The sequence below is a fragment of the Varanus komodoensis genome, unplaced genomic scaffold (assembly GCF_004798865.1).
Source record: "Varanus komodoensis strain SLA01 unplaced genomic scaffold, ASM479886v1 scaffold76, whole genome shotgun sequence".
Lineage (NCBI taxonomy): Eukaryota > Metazoa > Chordata > Lepidosauria > Squamata > Varanidae > Varanus > Varanus komodoensis.
In genome coordinates this window covers 3,020,525-3,043,855 of record NW_025336429.1, presented here as the reverse complement: position 1 = coordinate 3,043,855, position 23,331 = coordinate 3,020,525, and the positions used below count along the sequence as shown (strand labels likewise).

Here is a 23,331-nt window from a genome sequence, read left to right as displayed (position 1 = left end):
CTTGGCGGCTGCTTGCTGGTGGTGGGTGTGGCTGACTTTAAAAGAGGTGTAGCCAAAAATACCTATATATTTTAGTTTAAAGGGAAACCCAGAGAGCAAGATTGGAACCACAGGTGGGCTGGATTAGGGCTGTCAGTTTCAAGCTTCATCCGAAAACTTATTTTGCTCTCAGGCATGGATGTCAGCAAACCCAAGGTGGCGGGGTGTCTTTTGCTGGTGTTTTAGTATGTTTAGCCCGAGAAAATAAGTCCTAGTTTTGCATTTACAAAGCACACACAAAACTTAGAAAGGAAAGGGAATTTTATTTAGAAAGTGTAGAGGAGACACAAGATTTTAACCTGATGTTGTTGAGACAGCAGAAATTCCTGTGGCATCCCAATCTGTCTCTATATTTCTAAAGAAATAAAAAATTCTTGCCTAGAGAAAGAATGGGGGGGGGGTCCATTACCTGTCCTGCAGGATATTTTCTAAACAGCAGTCTTACGTGGGGGCAGGAAAGGTAGGAGGGGTGGAGTTGCTTCTTGCTGGCCTTAACTATTGTTTCTCTGTGTAAGAGGCGAGTTCTTTGTCTGAGTTTGCAAAGTGCTATGGAAGAGGTAATTTACTAGATGTCTCAGGGCAGTGTGGTCCACCTTGCAGGGTTGTTTTGCATAATCTCTTTAAGGGGAAAATGTCTGACATTCTCTCTGCAAGATTTCCCACCTTCTTTCTTCTCTCACACTGGCTGGCCGAGGTTACTTAGTCCTCCTTCCTGAATTCAAGCCTCCTCAACATGGCCTGAAAGCCCACTCTGGTCTGGGAGGTTATCATAATGGCACTAATATTGCTTTATACATGCATTACGGTCTGTACTGAAGTTCTGCCCTTAGAAAGATGCCTTAGTCTGCTGTAGGTTTTTGGGGTGTTTCCTATAATCACACCTGCTGTCCTGTTTTGCAGAGAACTGACTGGGAAAGGATCTTAAAGGATCCTTGTTGTACATCTTGGATGTTTCCATCCCAGGCAGCTGGTCCTGGGCAGCCCCACCCCATAATACTTCTTTCAGGCTGATTGAGATGTTGCCCATCCAGCTGCCTTGCAACCCAGAACTAGTTCAGACTCCCCTCAGCAATGGCTGGCAGCTCTCTTAAGCCAGTGAAGAATGGCCAGTAGGTACCTGAGCAGTTTTCCCAGCTCTTGCCTGCACATTTATGTTATGGCCAAGATTATTAGAAAATAAAATTCATTAACAAGCTTCTCTTGGGAGATTCGAAGCATCTTAAGCTCTTTGGGACTAGAAAGTGACAGATGGCAAGAGACTGAAAACTCTCAGCAGGGAGGAGGGAAGACCAAAAATGGCTCGATAGACATGGCCCAGGCATGAGGGTGGAATGAGTTGCTGTACTGTCTCCTTGAAATCACGAATTAATTTTTGGACTTAAAAAACTCCAGGAGGGCATTTGGCCACCATTTGTGATTTTCATTGATTTCACATACTTCAAATAATGGAAGTGATTCTTTATTTTGCATATTACAACTTATTTGAGATGTTTCAATTTCAAAACAACAAATAACTTCCAAACCCTGACGAGTGACACCCATTCCAGCAGGGGTTAATTGCTGGCTAATTGCATCTGTTTTGATCTTCAATTGGAGTCTGCTTGGAGCAGGGAACTGACTTCCCCGTGCTCTCCAGTGCTTCTTGGCCTTCCAGCTCCCATCAGCTCCAGTCAGCATAACAAAGGTCAGGGATGATGAAAGTTGTAGTCCCACAGCATGCAGAGAGCCCCCCCTTTCCCATGCCTGAAGCCAAAAGGCTTCCTTTGTTGCTTGGCATTTCTTGTTCTTTGGATGTGTACATTGGCAGGATCCAAAGTCCGGAGGACATGGTAGGTTGCTCCAGGAAATGCCATCTGGCCAACACTCGATGAGAAAAAATGTTATAACACTAGCCAAACACACCATTGTTAATACTGCAAATAAAACATTTCCTTGTCAGCTTTGTGTCCTTTTCCTTCCTTCCACCAAGGCAAAAGCTGGTAACCAGAAAGGCCGGCATTGAAGGGGTCTGTGAAAGACTTGCTCTAAGGTAGGGAGTGGCCAGAAGCAGTTTCCCAGGAGGAAAACTCAAGAGGGAAGGAGGTGTAGTTTTAGGGGAAAGCTGGTTAACAGCACAGGTCTGGGACTTGGGCGATCTGGGTTCTAGTCTTTGCTTGGCCATGGAGCCCACTGGATAACCAGCCTACCTCACACCTCATAGCAGGGTTGTTGTGGGGATAAGATTGAGAGCAGCAGGAAAAGAAAGATTGTAAGCTGCTCTGAGTTCTTCAAAAAGAAATCTAATAAATAAATAAAGTTTAGTTTCCTAGGCAATAATGTGCATGTTTCCCATCTGGAAAACCCTCTGTTCATTCTCCAGTACATAATGCTGACTCTTGGAGGGGCAGAATGAAACAGGAACAGAACTTATTTTTGTGATTGGCACTGAATTTAAATTTTAAAGGTGCTTAAAACCAGCCAACCAGCTGTCAGGTCTGGCTGTGCTTCAAAATTAAGCTGGACAGTTGTGAATTGGTAAAAATCTTAGAACATGCGCCACCAAAAAAAAAAAAAAAGGGCACGGATGTGCATAGGATTTGCATATGCTGATAGAAATGCAGAAATAGATATTCTGGTTTAAATAGAAATATGGTACATTGGCCCACCAAGTGGAAAACTGGTCAGTGGACCTGTCTATTCAGTCTGTTCATCAAGCGATCATTGTGGAGTTCCATCAATCCTTGACTTTGACTGGACTCTGGGAGAACACGCCGGTTCAAAAAAAAAAAACCTCCACACATCAAAGACTGCATAGGTATACCTGCAAATTTACCAAATACAGTTATGGAATGCACCACAAGAGGGTGAATCTGACAAGTGAGCTTTATTTTTATTTTTTAAAAGAAACTGCCCCCCAGTTTTGATTGTTCCTCCAGATCGTTCCTTTGATTGTCCCTCCACATTGTTTCTTCCAAGGGTATAGACAGAATTGCAGAATATAATTCTTATTATTTATGGGCTGCATTTATATCCCATCGGCTTCCATAAGGCGCCTGAGTTGACCTTGAGCTGCCTGCTCTCCATTTTATCCTCACAACAACCCTGTGAGGTAGGTGAGGGTGAGAGTCAAGTATCTGGACCAAAACCCACATTGATCTTCACAGCCAGGAGGAAACTTGAACCCATGTCTCCTCAGTACCACACTTGATCACTGTATCTCATGGACTCCCAAATCCAGAAGCTGCTCTGGATCCTGAACAACACACAGATTTCCCCTGACCAAACTCCCACTTTTTCAGCTTGAATTCCAGACACATGGTTTGGAATCCGGGGGAGGGGGGTGATGTGGACTTGTAAGCTTGCCTGCCATTCTAAATTTCCCACAGTGCCCTGGTCCCTGCAGGGGATCCTACTGAGTCCTTGGCAGCTGCCAGAGGAGGCCAAGTGCAGGCACCAGCTCCCGTTGCAAAGGAAAGCCCGCAAGTGGAAGATTCCTGGTGCAGGCATTGAGCAAAGGTGCACATGGGGAGAAGATCTGTATTGAAGCGCCCCACACAAACGCACCGCCGATGTGTGCATGGTGCACACGGCGCTTATTTGGCATTTAGTGAGCAAGGGTTCCTCCTCCAACTGGGGAATCTCTCCCACGAGGGACTCAAAGCAGCGTGCCTGGGCTACGTCGCATCAGTTGGACAGTCGTTGCCAAGAGCAGGTTTGCCAAGGGCTTGCCAAGGGTCTGTGTGAAATTAGGCCAAAGCTTGCATAACATCAGGCCTAAACGAATTGGGTCAAAACCTCACAGAATCACAGAATAAAGAGTTGGAAGGGTCCAGAGTCCAACCCCTGCTATTGCAGGACACCAAGTCACAGCATCCCACTCAGATGACTGTCCAGAACCCTTCCGAATGTCTCCAGGTTCCACCATCGTACTGCCCTCACAGTGAGGAATTTCCTCCTGCTGTCTAGTTGATGGTTTCTTTTCACTTAAATCCGTTATTCCATGTCCTGAACTCAGGGATGACTGAGAAGAGATCCTTGCCATCCTCTCTGTGACCTTCTTTCGTGTACTTGCAGAGTGCTATCATATCTCCCCCGGAGTCTGCTCTTCTCGAGGCTGAATGTCTTTCCTCAGAGAGCTTTGCCTCCAGTCCAATCATCCTTGTTGCCTTCCTCTGAAACCTTCCTAGTTTTTCTGCCTCTTTTTTTGAACTTAGGTGCGCGGAACTGGTCACAGTACTCCATGCGAGGTCGGACTAGGGCTGAGTCGACAGGAACTAGTGTTTCACATGTTTCGGAAGAGATGTTTCTGTTAATGCAGTCCAGAATTGCATTTGCCCTTTTAGCAGCTGCATCACCCTGTTGGCTCATATTCAGTTTGTGCTCCACAACAATCCCAAGATCCTTCTCCTTTGCAGTATCGTTGAGCCGAGTGTTGAGTCCATCCTGCAAGCAGTGCATCTGGCTTCTTGTTCCCAAGTGGAAGACCTGCATGAAATCAGGCTGACGCTTGCCTGAAATCAGTTCAAAGTCTCCACACAGAGGCTTGTACGAAATTAGGTTGAGGCCTGCAGGAAATTAGGCCGCGGCTTGCTAAAGTTAGGCCAAACTTGCATTAAGCCAGGCCTGCATGAAATTAGACTCAGATCAAATATCAATACCACTAAAATAATTTTCCAGGCCCCCAAAAAGTAACGCTATCACCAGATTGTAGAAAAAATTTGGTGCATTCCTTTATATCCCTCCTCAGGTTAAATTGTCTTGCGTTCAAGGGAGCCTGCTCTCAGGAATGCATATACAAGACAAAGGCCAAACACATACTTAGCTTTCTTTTTGGAAGATGTCCTTTTCTTAGGGACACAACATTTTATTTTGAAATAATGTCAGAAATACAGGCAACAACAAAAAGGAAAAATGCCATAGGACAATGAGGTCACAACAGAGAGGAGAGGGGTCTTCTTTGAGGAGCTCATTCTCTGTCTGTGCTTTTCCTTTGAAAAAATATGTCTTCCATTTAAAATACACCCTAAAATGGCTGCTTTTATCTGTAAGGGACTGGGATCCAGTTGCACGTGGATCAACGGTGCTGGAGGGAATAGACTTCCCACAGCAGCTCCTGCAAATGCTACAGGGAGTCAAGAGTATCTGTGTAGGGGGAGCTGGGGAGAGCCCCCCCCCCACAAAGTCAGATGTGGGAGCCCCCTCTCTCTCATAGTATGTCCCTTCCTCTTGTAGGAGGTTCCTAGATGTTTAAAAACTGATTAAGATCCTCCCTCCCTCCACACCCCCCCCCCCCGAGGTACCTAAGCCTACAAGCATCCTACACCCAGTAAGAAATGCCGTGATGTCGATTTTTGCCACTCCTGCACTTCACGTCTTTTTTTCTAGATGGCCAGATGTATTGCTGGGGAGAAAGGAGGGTGGATACCGACAGGACTTGGCATAAATCCTCAGTTCCAATCCCTTCCCTTCTTTGTCACTCACGTCCCTCATCCACCTCTCCAAACCCAGTTGCATTCTCAGGAAGGCAGCCATCTTGGTCCTTCTGCACCAGCCGAGATGAGGCAGAATCTTGTCCTTTGGATCCTAGCAATAAGGTTACTGGAATTTGGAGCTGGGGCTGTAAAAAATCCTATGGCTTCCCAGATGATGATGTGCCCTAAAATAGCTTTAGAACTGATTCACTGGTTTAAATTAACTGATTAGAATAATAAACATGACAGAGCTTTTGGAATCAAAAAGTTAAAGCTTGGCAAGAAGAACTCCTTTCCTCTTTGCAGGTTGGTCTGGCCTGGTTGATGGAGGCCATATTCCTGAAGTCGTATGGGGACCATTGGCAATATGGCAATTTTTCCTTACAGCACCTAGAGATCGTGTGTTGAGCCATTGACTCATTTTGTCCCCTGGAAGAAGAGCTTCCTATTCGTTACCGATCTGAGCAGCAAATTTAGGCCCTGAAGCAGATTTGGATGGCCACCCATTCTTTCTGCTCATAAGGGTCCTTTGGAAACTATTTCCTACAACATTTCAAGGGGAAGAACATTTCAGCCTCCGAGAATAATACTGTTGCTGACTTCCAAATGGACATTTTGGAATACAAAAGCTTCAAAGGGAGACTCCAGCATAAAACCCCAGCATTGCAATTGATTGGAAATTCACTTTCATCTGCTGTGGCCTGAATCAACACAATGGTTTTCCTTCTACAACAGGCGCTCGTTAGTGCGGCAGTCACAGGATGTTGCCACCAGCACTGCCTTGCGATGGTTCCTCTGTTTACTTTACAGACTTGCAAGGTTCATAATTCTTTGAGCTCCTGCCATAATAAATATATCAGTCTCGAAGGTGCACAAGACTTGGAAAAACAAAAAAAAAACTCATCAAAAATTCATTCATCTAAAATTCCTATCTAATTCATCCAATTAAAACAATCAAAAGCATCTTAACAGAAGGGTATATGGCAATCTGTCCCCACCGCCACCCCCTTTTATTCCTATGACACATTTTCTTCCTATAATGATCAGAATGGTCTAAATCTTTGTGCAAAAGACCCTTGCCAGAGGCATCTCACGGACATTCTGTTTCTGCAGTTCTCACAACCTACCTGTGAGGTAGGTCAGTCTTAGCATCCTATATATTGCAGATGGGGGAATCTAAGGGAGAGGTCGGGGCTTCTGAACGAGTTCACAGCAGAAGGAAGACGTAAGATCGAATCCTTTTAAAAAGCCTTCTGAGAGTACACAGAACCTCAGGCCGATGTGGCCACCTTTGTTCCGGCATGGCTCAGTTTGTGTTTCATCAGGTGCGACCGATCCGTGAAGCTGTCCCCACAATCCAAGCACTTGTACGACTTGAAGCCCTTGTGGGTGTTCTGATGGAGACTGAGATGGGAGCTCTGTGTGAAGGACTTCCCACAGGTCAGGCACTTGTACGGTTTCTCCCCCGTGTGGATTTTTTGATGCTTATGGAGGTTAGAGGACTGGCTGAAGCTCTTGCCGCAGGTGGGGCATTTGTAGGGCTTCTCCCCCGTGTGGGTCATTTTGTGCTTCAGGAAGCTCGAACGGTGAGCGAAGGTCTTCTCGCACACGGGACACTTGTAGGCCTGCTCCGGGACATGAGTCCGCTGATGCTCATAGAGAAGCGAGACCTGGTCAAAGCTCTCTCCGCACCGTGAGCAGGAGTAGCTCTTCCCTCTCATGTGGACTTTACGGTGCTGGCAGAACTTGGAGCGCTGGCTGAAGTTTTTCCCGCAGTCCGAGCATTTGTAGATGGGGGCTCCAATGTGCATCTTCAGGTGCTTCCGCAGGTTGGAAGACTGGCGGAAACTCTTGCCGCAGTCCCCGCATTTGTATGGCTTCTCACCCGTGTGCAGCCGTTCGTGCTTGGTGAGGTGGGAATGCTCCCTGAAGCTCTTCTCACAGTAGGAACATTTGTAAGGTTTCTCCCCGGTGTGGATCCGGTGGTGCTGAAAAAGGTATGAGCGCCTGCAGAAGCTCTTTCCACAATCACTGCATTTATAGGGTCGCCCTCCAGCCCGGACGCTCGGTGAAGAAACAAGGGGTGGTTTCAGCTTGAAGTTTTTCCCACCCGGAGGGGTCCTAGCCTCCTGTTTACCCTTCTGGACCTCTGGCTGGGTTTTATTCAGCTTCTTGCTGACTGCTCTCTTTGGACTCTTCTTCGCCTCTCTCTCTGGCCTGTTAGGAGTTCCAGAAGCTTCTCCTTGCTTGCAACACTGGGAGACATCTTGTTCCATTCTGGGCGGTGATGCCCTCTTTGGTTCTGTGGGTGAAGCAGCCACATCTTGATTATTGTTATTTTTATCCTCTCTCGCAGCATCGTTTAGCCTTGAATCTGGCAGAAAGGGAGCAGGGGGAGAGCAAGAGAAAATACTTCATCTTATCCATGTTAACACATTATTTATCTATTTATTATTTATTAAAACATTTCTATGCCGCCCCATTCGCCGAAGCCTCGGGGCGGCTCACAACATAAAATTAAAATACAAGAAATAACAATATAAAATTCTGGTTACATCCAAACTACATCTAACAGGGGTTGGACTAGATGACCTCTAAAGATCAATTTCTCACATTTGAAAATTATGGTTGCCTTTGCTAGGAATTGGGCTGTCATTTTATTTTTTTGTCCACGTTAGCTTCCAGTGGCTGGACTAGATGACTTTCCACATCTCTCCCAGCTCTAAAATTCTGTGATTTTGTGGATAGGAGCTGGGCATATTTAGTTGGGCAAAAAGTTGATTAAGAGGGCATCTAGAAGCCATATTTAATATTTCAAGGGCTACCGCATATTGGATACAGCCAGTGTGGTGTAGCAGTTAAGAGCATGGGAGTGGGACTCAGGTGATCTGGGTTCTAGTCCCTGCTTGGCCATGGGACCAAGTGGGTAATTTTGGGTGAGTCACACTCAGGGTTATTGTTGTGGGGATAAGATTGTGAACAGGAGAATAACAAACTCCTTTGCGTTTGTTGTAAGAAAAAAAGGAGAATAAATAAAATGATAATAACAGAGCAAGCGCGTTCATTGTTGTTCCAGAAGGTCTGAGCAACAGGAAAGGCGATTTTAACCAAACCTTCAGAAGAGCTCCTTATGAAACGGAGCTGCTTAGGCAAGGCTGCAGATTCAGAAGGTGATGGGTTCTCTTGGTTAGAGGCTTTTTTCAGAAACACTTGGGTGGTGGGTGCCTCCATATTAGGGGAATTGAAGACCTGCTAAAAGCAGGATATTCTCTTTACCCAGCAGGACGCGGACATCGTTTGTACTACACATCTTCCAACTTTCTTCTTCGGATGCTTCTGAGGGCTCTGGAACCTGGCAGGTCTCCTCCGCTGCCTCACGCAGATTCACGTCTGCCTCCTCAGGCACCTGCGTTTTTTGGAGACAGCGACCAAAAAGGGGAAGCATGGATGAAACCTGCAAAGCTTTACATTGCAAAGCCTCAGGGATCTCCAGGTTTAAAACACATAGACATGTTTAAATGCATTAAAATTAGTTTTAAATGCACTTTAAGAACCAAATAGCCCCGAGGGAGTTCCCATGCCAACTTTCAAGTGTCTAAGTGTTAAGGTCCTTTGTGCAACTGGCAAACAGACAGACACTCTCTGTGGTTATTATAAATGCTGTGCCATTAATGTGAGTCATGCTTTGGAAAGCCCAAGCAGACGGGCTCCTTCCCCAAAATACTTACCATCTAAAACTGGAAGCACAAGACCGCATGTGAAATAGAAGCACAACACAACGCTGCCTCCCCTAACTGGTGCTGGTGTGGGCTGGTCCCCTCCCTCCTTTCCCCGGTTCCAAAGCTCAAGGCAATCCTTTGAAAGTGGGATTCTTTTATTGAGACCCCCACAGGTAACAGAACAGTGTGAGCTCTGCATGGCCTTCTACAGTGCTGGAAAAAGAGAAGCCTCTGCTCATGTACAGAGTTGACTCCAAATTGGTCCCTTCCTTTCAGTAAAGCTTCTGGCCCCATGCCCAAGGGGGCTCTCGCTGCTGGAGAGCAAGCTGGAATGCACGTGGATGGCTCATTTCCCCTGACGCCAACCCGCAGGGCCAAGGACTGGGCCTCACGCCTGCTTCCCTCCCCTCCTGAAAACCTTCTCCCCTTCCAAACTAGGCCAATCCTCATGCTGGGCCTTGGAAACTTCCCTAGGCAAACTTGAAGTCGCTTCAAGGGCTTCGCCCCCCTTCCTCTTCCTCCTCCCCTGCTCAGTCTCTGAGCACGACCCCCACTGATGGGCCCTCTCCTGCAGGCAACTTCCAGCAGCATTCGGCTGCAACCCCCAGCATCAAGAAGCCAGGATCGGCTGGGCATGATGGGTGGTGTAGTCCAGCACCTCTGGAGGGTGCCAGATTGGAAAAAGCTGAAGCTCTCAGTGGCAGCTGGAGCCAGGAGATTTCACCACACACGTCCCGAGGACGGTCAGGATTAAGGGCTCTCTCACTTGTTGCTCCATCTCCTCCGCCTCTGGCTGCCTCAGGAGGAAATCTTCGGCCAGGGCCACCGCCTGGGCGCAGGTCTCCGGGCCGCCCTCCCGCACCCAGGTCTGCATTTCCTCCGGCAGGACGGTCAGGAACTGCTCCAGGATCAGCGTTTCCAGGATCTGCTCCTTGGAGTGCCGCTCGACCTTCAGCCACTGGTGGCAAAGCTCCTGGAGCTGGCTGTGAACGCCCCTGGGCCCCTCGGCCTGCTGGTAGCTGAAGTGCCGGAACTGCTGGCGCCTCTTCTCCCGGTTGAAAGAGTCCCCTCGCAAAATGGCCGCCTTCACTTTCCCATAATCCTCTCTGTCCTGGCTGTCAAGGCTATTGAAGGCCTCCTTGGCGACCCCACTAACAGCCGGCAGGAGCCGGGCCACCCACTCCTCCTTGGGCCACCGGCAGGCCTCGGCCACCTGCTCGAAGGAGGCCAGGAAGGCCTTGGCGTCGTCCCACGGGGCAGGCTCCACCGGCACCGGCGGGGCCCCCCATCCTGAGCAGGGGGACTCCAGTGTCCTCAGGAACTCCTGCCACTGGGTTTCCCACTGCTGGAGAAGTCCCTCTCCGGGGATCTGTGTGAACTGCTTTCCTGAGGCCCTGTGCAGAAATTCCCGAATGCTTCCAGCCTGGAGGACGTGAGGAGCCTTGTCCGATCCCTTTGCTCCTGCCTCGGGTTCAACCACCAGGGTGTCTAGCTCTTCGGTTTTAATATTGGGCTGCACATCTTGCACTCCAGTCAGCACCTCAAGCTGGGGGCCCAGGGCGGCCATCTTGCACAGCTCCACTGCTGCTCCTCGTCAAGGCCTCCCACAGTCCCCCTTGAATTCCTCCCCCTTGAATGGCCCGCCCAGGAGAGCAGCAGGCACTTTGGGGCTGGCTGGATCAGTGCCCCGACTTCGGAGGGGGCAGGCGAAGAGAGTCAATTCCACCGCTTAAGCCGCAGGTTCTCTTGAAGGCAAGGCTTCCAGCCTATGGGAGAACGGAAAGACACCAAGATGCCAGTGAGAAAGCAGGTGTGACTCCGCCTGCAACTAGTTTTAGTGCTAAAGGGACATGCTGTTTCTGTTGTGCTGACATACACACCCAGTCACTGAGGTCATCCTCTGAGACCCTCCTCTGATGATCCTCCCGCAAGTGAAGTGAGGGGGGTGGAGATGGCCAGGAGCAGGGCCTTCTCTGCTCTTGCTCCCCAATTCTGGAATTCTACCCCGTGTGAGATTCGGTTGGCACTGCCATGCTTTTAGATGCCGACTGAAGACATTCCTGTCTCGCAGGCACTCTGGTGGGAGAATCTGTTGGTTTGTGACCTTTTAATGGTCGGTTTTAAAGGTTTCATATTGTTATTGTTGCTGCCATGTTATAATTTCATACATTATGTATAATTACTTATTGTATTATTGGTTGCTTAACTAGTTTAATGTTGTACCCCTTCTTATTCTTATTCTATTTTATTCTATTTATTTTTATCCTATCTTAATTTATTTTCTTTAATTATTGTTAACTGTATATTTATCTTGGTTGGTTACTATTGATTTTATTGTCATTATTGGTTTTGTTGCCAATTGCAGCACCCCAAAACAACCCAAAAGTAATTGGCCAGAGGAAGGCCACATAGTAAAAACACCACAGTTATACTGTCTCAGAAGGGAGGGCGGATAAGAACAAATGATCTTTGTGTAACCCACAGCTAACACGCTAGCCTGTCCTCAAATACAGTAATCAAAGGGACAGTGGAAGCTGGTTTTAGCCGCCATGAAAGTTGCAAATGTGCAGGGAGTAAGAACATGGCAAGCCTGTGTGAATCTCGAGCAGATAAGAAATAGACATGGGAAATGTCTGGTCCTTGACAGAAGAAAGGACTCTTTCTCCAGCACGGGAGGGGGTGCATACGTTGATGTATCGATGCATTAGATGTGTATTAGGTGACCTAATTGTTACCTAGGGTATAAAACGCATGTACCGGGGTGCAACTTTTGAGACACTGCTTTGGGCTGAATGTCCCCTTTTGTCTCCCTTTATTCGATAGTGCAGTAAAATAAAACTGCTTTTGGCTCCTTTTGGCTTGGGCCTGAGGTCCACCTGGGTTTGCCCTAGCTGTTGACAGGCTGAGTTCTGTAACAGTTTGATTGCACTTGCTGATTTTACTGTATTGTATTGCTGTATTGATTATATTGTAAGCTGCCTGTGGCTAATTGGGCAGCATATAAATCAATAAATCAATTTAACCCAAATGGTGCCACCTGTGCACAGAGAAAGTTGCTCTGAGAAAGTTTCTCCAAGCTTTGCAGAAATACAAAATATCTTTCTGGGGAAAAACTCCCTCATGGGTAAAGTTCCAAACAATCCAGGACCAGGCACAGAACTGCTGGCTGGTTGTTTGCAAGGGGTACACAATGACCTTGGCAAAATTTGGGTCAGACTTACTCAAGAGCAATACAATACAGTGGTACCTTGGCTCACGAACGCCTTGGTTCACAAACAAATTGGGTCACGAACAAAAATTTCTGAAAAATTTTGACTTGGGTCGCAAACTCCACTTTGGGTGGCGACCAAGATCGCAGCCATCTCCCCCTCTCCCCCCCGAGTAGGAAGATGGCCACGATCCCAGTTCCGTTCATGCAGGGAAGGCGTGCCTGATCAGAGGTGCACTGCTGCAGGAAAGACGGGAGCAGCACAGCAGAGCCGCGGGGGGGGGGGGGGGTGGCCGAGATTGCACCTGTCTTTCCTGCAGGAGCACACCTCTGATCAGGCACACCTTCCCTGCACAAATGGAACTGTGATCACGGCCATCTCCCCCCGTCCCCAAGTGGGGAGATGGCCGCGATTGTGCTGGGGGCGGGGGGGGGGATGGCCGGCATCGCACCCATCTCACCCTCCTCCAGCGCATTGTTTGCGCCCATCTTTTCCTCCCCCAGTGCACCCGCGATCACACCAGTCTCTCCCCGCAACCCCGCAGCACACCAGGATGACAGGCATGATCTCGGTCGTGCTGGGGGGGCGTGGGCAGGGAGATGGCCGTGCTTGTACTCGGGGCAGGGGGCGGGGAGATGGCCGCGATCTTTGTTGTCACTTTGCTTCACATTTTTTCTGATTTAAAAATGGTTACAGAATGGATTAACCTTATTTTCATTGAACCTTATGGGGAAATTTAACTTGGCTCACGACCGATTTGGGTCACGACCAGAGTCCTAGAATGGATTAAGTTTGTGAGCCAAGGTACCACTGCAGTTACAAGAGATAGATGCAGGCTGCAAACCCACTGCTGGCCATCTCTCTTGGTGGCAATATAAATAAAGATTTGGACTGTTTCCAGATAAAGCAACTTCCCTCTACCTGTTTTTCATCCCATGATGAACATGCTGCAAAAATGGCATCAGGCAAGTGCAAGAGTGAGATATTAGCAAGTCTGGCTGAGCCCTCGAGGCCTACAGAAGTACAAATACATCTGGCGAAAAAAATAAACAAACCCCAATGGAGTACAAAGAAACAACACACAACATAACCCCCAAAGGTCCAAAAAACAGGAGCACTGAATTCTAAGGGCACTAGGTCAGGGTTAGGATTTAGTTTAGCGTTTTTCCAGCCAGCAAGTAAGCCCTTAAGAGAAACATTTCCAATGTTCAAAACAGCGTGGGGGAGGAGGAATCTTGGAATCCACTGAAGGTTTGATAGGAAAGCTTCTGAAGTTATGGGTTGGGTTGACCAACAGCATGCCCAGTTGGGGCCTTCAGAGGTTTCCGTGCTGAACCAGATTTGCAAAACCTCCTCCTTAAGAAAAGACACAGAAACATAGAAACAGAGCGAGTCAGAAGGGGTCTCCCGGGCCATCTAGTCTGACCCCCGGCTCCAGCCGGCTCTGCTCACGACATACCCACCATGTACAAGTGCAAACTGGGTTTATTTCTCTTAATACCTCGACCTTCCTCACAAGGTGCCCAGAGTGGCTAATGACAGAAATCAAACCATACAGCACACAGAGTGGAAAAATGAGCAGCACGGAAGATAGCAGAGTTTCTAAGGGAGTCACAGAGTTGGGGTACCACCTCCAAGAAGGGGGAGATGGCCAGGCAGAGAGGAGAAAAAAGAACTGGGGAGAAACTCGAGAGATATCAAGAAGAAATTGCAAAGGAATGACACTGTGACTGGGCTTGCATGATAACGCCGAGGGAAATAAACCATGGTGGCTCACCAGCCAGTGCAATTAGCTCAATTAGCCCCACTGTTGTAGCTTGTCGTGTTGTGTGAACCTGGCTGGCATGGCTTGTTGGAGAGGACAGCAACCTTCAAACAAGTTTGGGCTGTTGTTGGCTGGCAACCTACCCCCATCAAGCCATACTGGCTGTGTTCACACAACACAGCAAGCCCCAAAAAGCCAGATTGTTGTTGTTGTTATGGGGGTCAGACTAGATGGCCCAGAAGACCCCTTCTGGCTCGCTCTGTTTCTATGTTGTTAATTACATTTATGTACCACTGATAGTCACAGCCTCTCTGGATAGTTCACAACATTTATTCACCCATCCAGGTTTCAACCAGGCCCAACCCTGCTTAGCTTCCAAGATTAGGCGGGAACAGGTGCTTCAGGCTATACAGAAGCTGCAGCTATATGATTGCCCATCACAACATGTCATGTTTCCCGATTATGCACCAGCTCATGATTCCTTTGTTTCTTTCAGACTAGGTCCAGAGGTTCCAATGTTTTGTTCTAGCCTGGGCGAAGCAGATGTGATTCAATCACAGGGGAACTTCTGCCTCTTTAAATAACTGCATAAGAGGAAATGGTGGTCTGTTTAAGTTTAGCAACACGGAAACACCAGAAAAGTCCTGCTGGATCAGGCCACAGGTCCACCCAGTCCAGCTCCTCTTTCCACAGCAGCCACCCAGACACCCAAGGAAAACCCACGGACAGGACACGATGGCCACAGCACCTCCCGCCCAAGTTCCCCAGCAAGTGCTGCACACAGGCTTAATACCTTTGCTCCTGGAGGCAGCAATTGGTCATGAGGACTAGCAGCTATGTCTAGCCTTCTCCTCCTTATTTATTCATTTAAAACTTTTCTAGACCATCCCTTATCAAAGACTCGGGACAGTTTAACAGTACAGCAATGTAAAACAAAACACAGCGTCCTAAAAAATTCAACTGACAATAAAACCCCAATTAAAGCAATCAGATTTGTCTAATCTCCTTTTAAAAACCATCTAAGTTGGTGGCCATCACTGAATCTTGTGGAAAGGAATCTAACAGCTTAAAGACCAGAGAATACATACCTCCTAGAAAGATGGTACTTGCTTTGAAGAGAGACTTTTTATAATGCAGTTTTCTTATCTGCAGAATTTTAATGGGCAAGACCAGGCAACATTGTCCGCCACCTGTAACCCTCCCATGTTTTCCCACCACTTCTTCCTTTCCAAAATACAGTAGTTTACCCAAAATAAAATGAAATAAAATCCCACCACAGAGGAAGGGCAGAAAAGCCGAATAAGTCCTTTGATCGATCGGTGGTGCTAGAACGCACTCTTAGGTTTCTTCGTGATCGTGTGCTTGGCATCTTGTTGCCCTGTCTCTGCACCATCCGAAAAAATAAGTACCCTTCTGGATCAGATACGAAAGTCCTTCTAATTTATCCCCAGTGCTGGACTTCTGAAGACAGAAGCTCTGTTGAAGCTCCTGGCTGCTAGTCTCCGTTTCTACTAATCACCCTCCCAAAATCCTTTAATCTTTTTCCTTCTCCCACATGAACTCACCAGTGTCTGTTAGCCGGATACACTTACCCAGGTGTGCTGGGGAAACTTTCACAAATAGACACTTCTTTTCCAGTAATTAAAAGAGGGGGAGGGAACCGGAAAGGAGGGCTCTCCTTTTTTTTTTCTTTCTTTCAACATTTTCATGTGACCTGTCAGAAATGCTCCTCTCTAGGAATGACACATTTGCCACTTTAACCCTTACCCCGCCCGAGCAGACACACCAACATTTCCTCCCTACAGTCTTGCATTTACGAGAGACACCCTTCATTTTCCCTTCAGAAAGTCTTCTTCTGAGCAGTTAAAACGTTGCAGGGAGGCAAATGTTCACCCAGGAAGAGGCTTTCTGCAACATCTCGGAGGAGGAGGAGGTGACCAGCTGCTGAGATTCAAAGTAACAAAGTGGCACTCTGGAGTTTCAGATTTAGAGCAGTCTTGGATTGAGAGACAAGCCGCTCACCACAGGCGACAAGGAGCTGAATGCAGGTGAGCATAGAAACCATGGGGACTGCTAGAGGAGAGACTTCCTTTCCTGCACCCAGCACTAAAATATGGTAGGCTGCTGTCGGAAGGGCAGAACTAGTCTTACTCTTCCTGTACTTGCTCCCAGCAGAGGAACAACACTCACAGGTTAGTAAATTGTGGGCTTTTATTTTAAAAAAGTATGAATAAGAGAGAGATGCCTGGGAGAGACAGGGGAACCTCCTAGCAGTAGTTGATGGGCTGGGGCAAAGCCTGAATTCCAGTCTGTGGGGAGGGCAAACAATTCCCTCCAGGCCCCACATTTGGCTTGCTGGGACTGTCAGGGCAGAGTGTGATGGAGCAGAGAACAAGAGCAAAAAGTCTACCCTTTAAGTTACAATCCTGGAATCCTAGAGATTGAAGGGATCCCAAAGGTCATCTAGTCCAACCCTCTGCCAGTGCAGGAATAGGCAAGTGTGGCATCTCCACTCAGCCTCCCCTTTAAAACCTCTAACAAAGGACAGCCCAACCCTTCCAAGGAAGTCAGCACCACTGTCAAATGTACTTGTCCCATCAGGAAGTTCTCCCCAACATGTTATCCTTGTCATTTGAGCCTGGTTTGTGTCCTGAACTTGATCTAACAGAAAACAACTTCAAGCCATCCTCTCCATCAGAGGGGTCTTTTTTTTTTTTTTCAGCAGAAGAGCCACATTTAATTTGAAAGCCACATTCCAGAGACGAACAGCGGTGGATGCAACAGCAACCGAACTCAGAAATGACAGTGGAATTTAGAATTCTTATTAGAAACAATAAGGAAGCACCCAAAGAGACATTTCCAACTTTTAGAATGGGGGAATGTGTGCAAAAGGCTGAAAATTGCAAGTAGCCAAGGCAAAAGGGAACAGGCCTGGTGTGGGGGGCACCTGCAGGCCACAAAGGCCGAATTTGGCCTGCGGAGCCGAGATTCAACACCCCTGCTCTGTGGTAGCCCTTTCAATATTTTTAACATGGCTACCAGCAGGGCCAACCCAATGTACCGTTTCCTCAAGTGACACCTCCTCACCTGCAGCTGTCTTCACCTACCTGCTTCTACCCATGACATCTACATCTGCCCACTGGCTTGCTCTCTACCCTGTGCCCCTTTCCAGTTGTGGGGCTCCCACCAGAACTCTGCCAAACTCTCACAAGCGCTCAGCCAAACATTCGCAAGAGCTTGGCAAGACTCTGATAAGAGCTCGGCAAAACTCTCACAAGATTTTGCCCAAGTTCCTGGGGCCCCCATGGCAGCAGCGCTGGCAGTGGGTTCAGAAAACTCTGCCAGCTGCTGTCGGCTTGACAGAGACATCGGCACACGAGAGAGGGCCAGAAGTTCACAGCGTGAGGATTTATACTTGGTGCCCTGGGCGCAAACGGCCCCCCTGCAACCCAACTTTGAGGTTTCCTCGCCTAGCAAGTAGCCTCCCCACATCCTGGCTCTGAGCTGCTAGGAGCTCATCGACAGAGCTTATCTGTTGCATCGTAAATCTTGCAGTAAATAGCAATAAAAGTCCTTAGTTTTATTGCCAGCTGCGGTGTAAGTTAATTGGAGACGTGAGTTACAAGTCATGGCCTCACGACAGCTGCTCTCAGTCATGCCATGGAGGGGTTGTGGCTGTGCCCCCCCGACCTCCCTCTCCAAGCATCCACTGGGGCTGCCTCTCGGACAGCAGCAAGGATGGGATCACGGAGAATGCCAAACCGTAACTCCTTTACTGCTCTGGGGCTGACAAGGGCACATGAGGACTTGCTCTCAGGTCCCCTTCCCATCTTTGCCACACGTCTCTGTGGGTGTTCTAGTCTATCAAACACCTTTTTTAACATTTTGCAGGGCACAATACCCCAGAGGAGGTCTGACCAAAGCAGAATAGGTTGAAGGAATCACTGTACGCCTACTCCCCACCTCTGGTGTTGTATAAGCAGACATCTCGACACATGCCTTATTGACTTCCTAGTGTTTTGGGAATTGAGGAAGCAGGAATTCTATTTCTCGACTCCTAGGGATGCCATAGGTGAAGTATGTGGCATATACATATTTTAAATAAATAAATAAACTCTCCAGCGTTTTCCTGATAAATAATCGTGCGTGCTTGACAAGATGGTGTGAAGGAGGAAGCATTACTTTGGGGGTTACTGCTCCTCTGCAGCCATGTTCAAGGAGCAATTTTCGGCACTACAGCTCATTGAGGGCAACCCATTCCCTCCTCGGGGCCTCACAGGAGAGCGATGGATCTTTCTCGGGGACTGATTGCCTCCCCTAACGAGTCTTGCTGCAGCATCTTTAAGAAACAAGGCATCTCCGCGGAGCCACCAGCATTCACCCCCTCGTTACGGTGGGCGCAAGGCTGAAGTCAGTGGCGAGTGAGTACCTGGCGTCTTACCCCGTGCAGGTTCAAAGCACTGCACCGTGCGCGAACGGGGGGAGGAATCGGGGTCGCTCCCCTGTAGCCCCTGCCCCTTGGCTCCCCCCATGGCATTTCGCTTCCCGACGGACCCCGAAGCAGTCTCCCAGACCCAAGCAGCTGTTCCAGGGCTGAGCCCACTGTAAATGCACAGCTCCAGCCGGCCCACCCACAGACGGCAGCTCCAAATAAAGCGCTGCGGGTCAGCAGCCCTTCCCATGTGCCACAGCATTGCACCTGGCCCGGTGAGTCACAAGACAAGACGGGCACGCCTGGGAAGCACCACGCCATGCAAAATGTGTGTGGGGAGAAACGGGTGAGGAACGGGCCGGGGGCACCCAAAGAGAAAATCTGGCCCACCCCGCGACGGCGCACCCTCACCTCCGGGAGACCACGACGTGCCGCAGCACCATTGCGTCCGACTCCGGGCTTCCTTCTGGGTGGTTACGGGTTAAAGTGCGAGAGTGCAGCGTGCTAGAGGGGCCCCAAAGTAGCATGAGGACACACTTCCGGTCCGGCCCCCTCCCTGCCAAGGCACATCCGGAAAATGCGGGAGGACTCCAGGGACGCAGGAGGAGAGTGGCGCGAACTCCCGGGGGGGGGGAGTCAATAGGCGAGGGACGGGGAGCTGGGGAGCAGGGGTGCGGGTCTTGCCCCCCACCGCCTCGGGGGTCCTAGCTGCAGCTGCAAGGGGACGTGTGAAGAGTGCTGAGCGCCTCCCCAGGCAGAGGCGGAATTGCACCGCAGTGGCAAGCAAGGCTGGCGGGGCTGCCGCTCAGCGCCTTGGCGTGCCCGTTGCACGCAAGCGGAGCCGGGGTTGGCTTCTGATGTCACCAACAAGGAGTGGCGGGGGTGGAAATATCCTGCCTAAAAGCCACTGACGATCGGTGCGGGTAAAACTCGTCTTGGCACACCAAGGGTCCAGTTCTAGTTCAAGCAGCTTCCCATGTTTCGACTGAATCCAGTTCTTTTCTCAGAACCTTGAGGACTAGAATCGTCATGCCCAGGTGAAGGGCTTTGTGGTAGAGCCTTTGCTTTGCACGCAGTAGGTCCCAGATTTGATCCCCAGGCATTTATTATTTTTACACCCCAGCTTTTTCTTGAAGGAACTCAAGGAGGCTTATGTAATTCTCCTCTCCATCTTATCCCTACAACAACCCTGTGAGGTGGGTTGGGCTGAGAGCCTGTGGCTGGCCCAAGGTAAGCCAGCAAGCTCTATGGCTGGGTGGGGACTAGAACCCAGATCTCTCGAGTCTCAGATTGGCACCCCTAACCACTACACCGTATTGGTAGACATAGAAAGGAATCCTACCAGGAAACGCTGGAAAACTGCACCAAGTCTGGATCCTTGATCCAGCTCAGTCTAAAGCAGCTTCTGATGTGAGGCTAGAAAGGCTCTGGAACTGCCCGGTGGAACAGAATGGACACAATGCAGGGACAGAGCTGCTGCTTGGGAAGAGGGTGCAAAGTGGAGGTCGGCCTCAGTCTCTGGGCACAGCCAAAGGGCCCTTCCCCCTACCAACTCCTGCCAATCTGTAGTTGCTCCCCGGCTTAATGTTTCTCTTCCTTTCTTGCAGGGAGAAGCCCTGGCCAACATCCAGAAGCATCCCCTCTTCTCCACATATCTCTGGGATGCTTTGGACTCCGAAGTGCCATGCTTTGCATGGAAACAAGGCCCCTGCCTTGCAGGCTTTTGCTGCTTCCTCCTTCTCAGCAGTCCCCACCTTTAGGAGAGAAGTCTGTGGGGAAGAGGGATCTTTCAGCAATCTTGGAAGTCACCATGAAAATCAGAAGTGAAGGTGGAGGAGCTGAGCTCATCTGAGTCTGAAGCAGGAAGGGGAGGGCACTGGGGATAGGGGCAGTGGGACCTTCTGGGAAAGAACTGGGCAGGCATGGACGCTGGGAGTTGGGTTAAAATTTAAAGCCAAATTTAAAGGCAAGTATATTAGCATTAGATATATTTAAAGCCTTTGATTGTGTGGAATGGCCAACAATGAAGAAAGATGGGATTTGAAACAAAATTTAAGAAAATAATAAATCAATTACATTCAGAAAATATGGCAAAAATAATTGTAAATGATGGTATTACAGAAATAATAACCTTAAGCCAAGGAACGAGACGGTTGCCCTTTGTCCCCAGTATTATTTGCATTAATGATGGAAGTACTGGCAAATGCAATTCGAAATGATATACAGATAGAAGGAATTGGAGTATGTCAGAAAGTTAAAATAAATTTATTTGTAGATGATGCACTGTTAAGATTTCAGGATCCAATAAATACTATGGAGAGTATATTCACATTTAAAGGAATTTGGAAAATACAGCAGGTTGCAAGTAAATGGGAAAAAATCAGAAATGATGTTATATAATCATCATAAAATGAAGAACTGGATATATTATAAGCAAAGTATAAATTAAAAATGGTAGATAGTATTAGATACTTAGGAATTGATCTTCCAAAAAATAGTCAAGAACTAAAGAAATACTATGAAAAGTTAAAGAAGGATATAAAAGATAAAATAGGAAAATATGAAAAGGTAAAATTATCACGGTTTGGAAGAATAGTAATAAAAATGAAAATTCTTCCAAAGATTAATTTTTTATTTCGGATGATTCCAATCAAGTTTCATGATCAAGAATTAAAGGAAATACAGAAGTGATTGGAAGTACATTGTAATGGAGGGAAGAGAACAAGAATAAGTAAAGTATTATGGTATGAATCACAAAAAAGGGTGGCCTGGGTATTCCAGATATCAAAAAGTATTGGGTTGCAAATCAATTAAAGATAGTTCCAGACATTATAGCCCAAAGTAAAGAACTAATATGGAATGATACTGAATTAAAAGAATTAAGAGAAATAGGTGATCATTTAGAGACATAATGGTTTAAAAAGGATATAAAAAGATTATTAAGAGAATTCAAAATCCCTTTTTAAAAAGTACTATGGAAGTATGGGAAAAATGGAGACAGCAGTTAATTTCTCCGTTAACAAGAATTTCTCCGTTAACAAGCAGTATTGATGGAAGGTAAAGTGTAAGCCTATTCAAGAATATTTGAATTTCTGGAGGGGATATGGGTATAAATGAAGTATTTTATACACTGTTATTTGTTATATGAAATGAAATGGAAGTAATAATTGGTCTGGGGGGTGCACAGTGATATTTGTTATTTTTATTATGTGTGTGTGTGTGTATGAAATTTATACAATGTATTTATGCATTCTTAATATTTTAGATACCATAAGATACCATTGTACTGTATTATCCTGTATTGTCGGGGGGGGGGGTTATAATTTTTTTTTTTAATACACTGGGAGTCGCGACATGCTTCAGGGGACCCTGAGCGGTTTGCAGCCGGCTGCCCGACCCCTGCTGTGGGTGGCAGAAGCTGGAAAGGCACACCGAGACCCAAACGCCAGACCTTCAGCAAAGCTTTTGACAAAGTACTCCCCTGAGTAGCGAGCTAGCCAAAAGTGGACTAGGTGGAACAGCGATCAGGTGGACCCACCGTTGGCCACAGAAGCGGACTCAAGGAGTGCTCATCAACAGCACCTGCTCCAGCGGGGGAGAGGCAGCAGCTGGGGTTCAGTCCTGGGCCCAGTGCCCTTCAGCATTTTCATTAATAACCTGGATGCGCAGGTGCAAGGAATTATGATCATATTTGCAGATGACACAAAGCTGGGTGGGATAACTAATGCCCTGGAAGACAGAGAGAAGTTTCAAGGTGCTCTAACGAAGTTGGAGTGCTGGGATGAAAGCAACAGAATGAAATGTAACGGGAACAAATGCCAAGTTCCGCACCTAGGAGAAAAGGAAGCCAAATGCATCGTTACAAGATTGGCTCAACAATACTGCCAGTCAGAAGGATCTTGGAATTGTTTTAGATCACAAGCTGAATATGAGTCAGGTGTGTGATGTGGCTGCAGAAAGGCCAAATGCTGTTTTAGGCTGCATTTATTTATTTATTTATTTATTTTTCGATTTATATCCTGCCTTTTTCCTACAAAGGGCTCAAGGCAGCTTACATCATTCTTCTCCTCCATCTTATCCCCACAACAACAACCCTGTGAGGTAGGCTGGGCTGAGAGGCTGTGACTGGCCCAACGTCTCCCAGTTGGCTCCATGGCCGAGCGGGGACTAGAACCCGGATCGTCGGAGTCCCATGCTCTTAACCACTACGCATCACTTCCAAATCCTGTGAAATACTAATTCCCGTCTGCTCAGCTCTGGTTAGGCCTCATCCGGAGTCCTGTGCCCAGTGCTGGGCACCACAGTTTAAGAAAGATGCAGACCAGCTGGAAAGGGATCAGAGGAGGGCAACAAGGATGCTCCAGGGGCTGGAAAACAAGCTCTGTGAAGAGATTGAAAGAACTGGGCATGTTTAGCCTTGACTAGAGAAGACTGAGGGGAGCTATGATATTACTTTTCAAGCTCTCGAAAAGCTGTCACGAAGAGGAAATACAAACTCTATTTTTTATTTATTTATTAAAACATTTCTATGCCGCCCCTTGCAGAGGCCTTTTTGTTCATTCTGGAGCGCAGGACACGGAATAACAGGCTCAAATGGCAGGAAGCCTGATTCTGGCTAGATACCAGGAAAAACCAGACTGTTAGAGCAGTAGGACAATGGAACCAATGACCTGGGGAGGTTGTGAGCTACCCCACGCTAGAGGCATCCAAGGTGCAG

At 47.9% G+C, this 23,331-nt stretch overlaps 2 protein-coding genes and 1 long non-coding RNA gene across 6 annotated transcripts in view; 2 read left to right on the top strand and 1 right to left on the bottom strand.

The window, feature by feature from the left end:
- The window catches only part of LOC123035080 (zinc finger protein 883-like), a 154,031-nt gene that overhangs the window by 86,022 nt on the left and 44,678 nt on the right, over positions 1–23,331 (top strand). The gene's annotated exons all lie outside the window — the stretch shown is intronic.
- On the bottom strand, positions 5,291–19,078 carry LOC123035093 (zinc finger protein 436-like). Of its 4 annotated transcripts, none has more exons than XM_044452960.1 (4): positions 19,026–19,078; positions 9,975–10,974; positions 8,766–8,895; positions 5,291–7,863 (listed from the first exon to the last, which is right to left on the bottom strand). In XM_044452960.1, the coding sequence occupies exons 2-4, from the start codon at positions 10,773–10,775 to the stop codon at positions 6,761–6,763; spliced, it is 2,034 nt and encodes a 677-aa protein (XP_044308895.1). In that variant the 5' UTR covers positions 10,776–10,974; positions 19,026–19,078; the 3' UTR covers positions 5,291–6,760. The 4 variants fall into 4 exon arrangements, with proteins under 4 accessions (XP_044308895.1, XP_044308899.1, XP_044308896.1 ...); XM_044452964.1 differs by having other exon boundaries at positions 5,291–7,791; XM_044452961.1 differs by lacking the exon at positions 19,026–19,078 and adding an exon at positions 15,775–15,842.
- Positions 19,300–21,890, top strand: LOC123035109. Its single transcript, XR_006416890.1, has 2 exons — positions 19,300–19,651; positions 20,222–21,890. It is a non-coding gene; the product is annotated as an uncharacterized LOC123035109 (long non-coding RNA).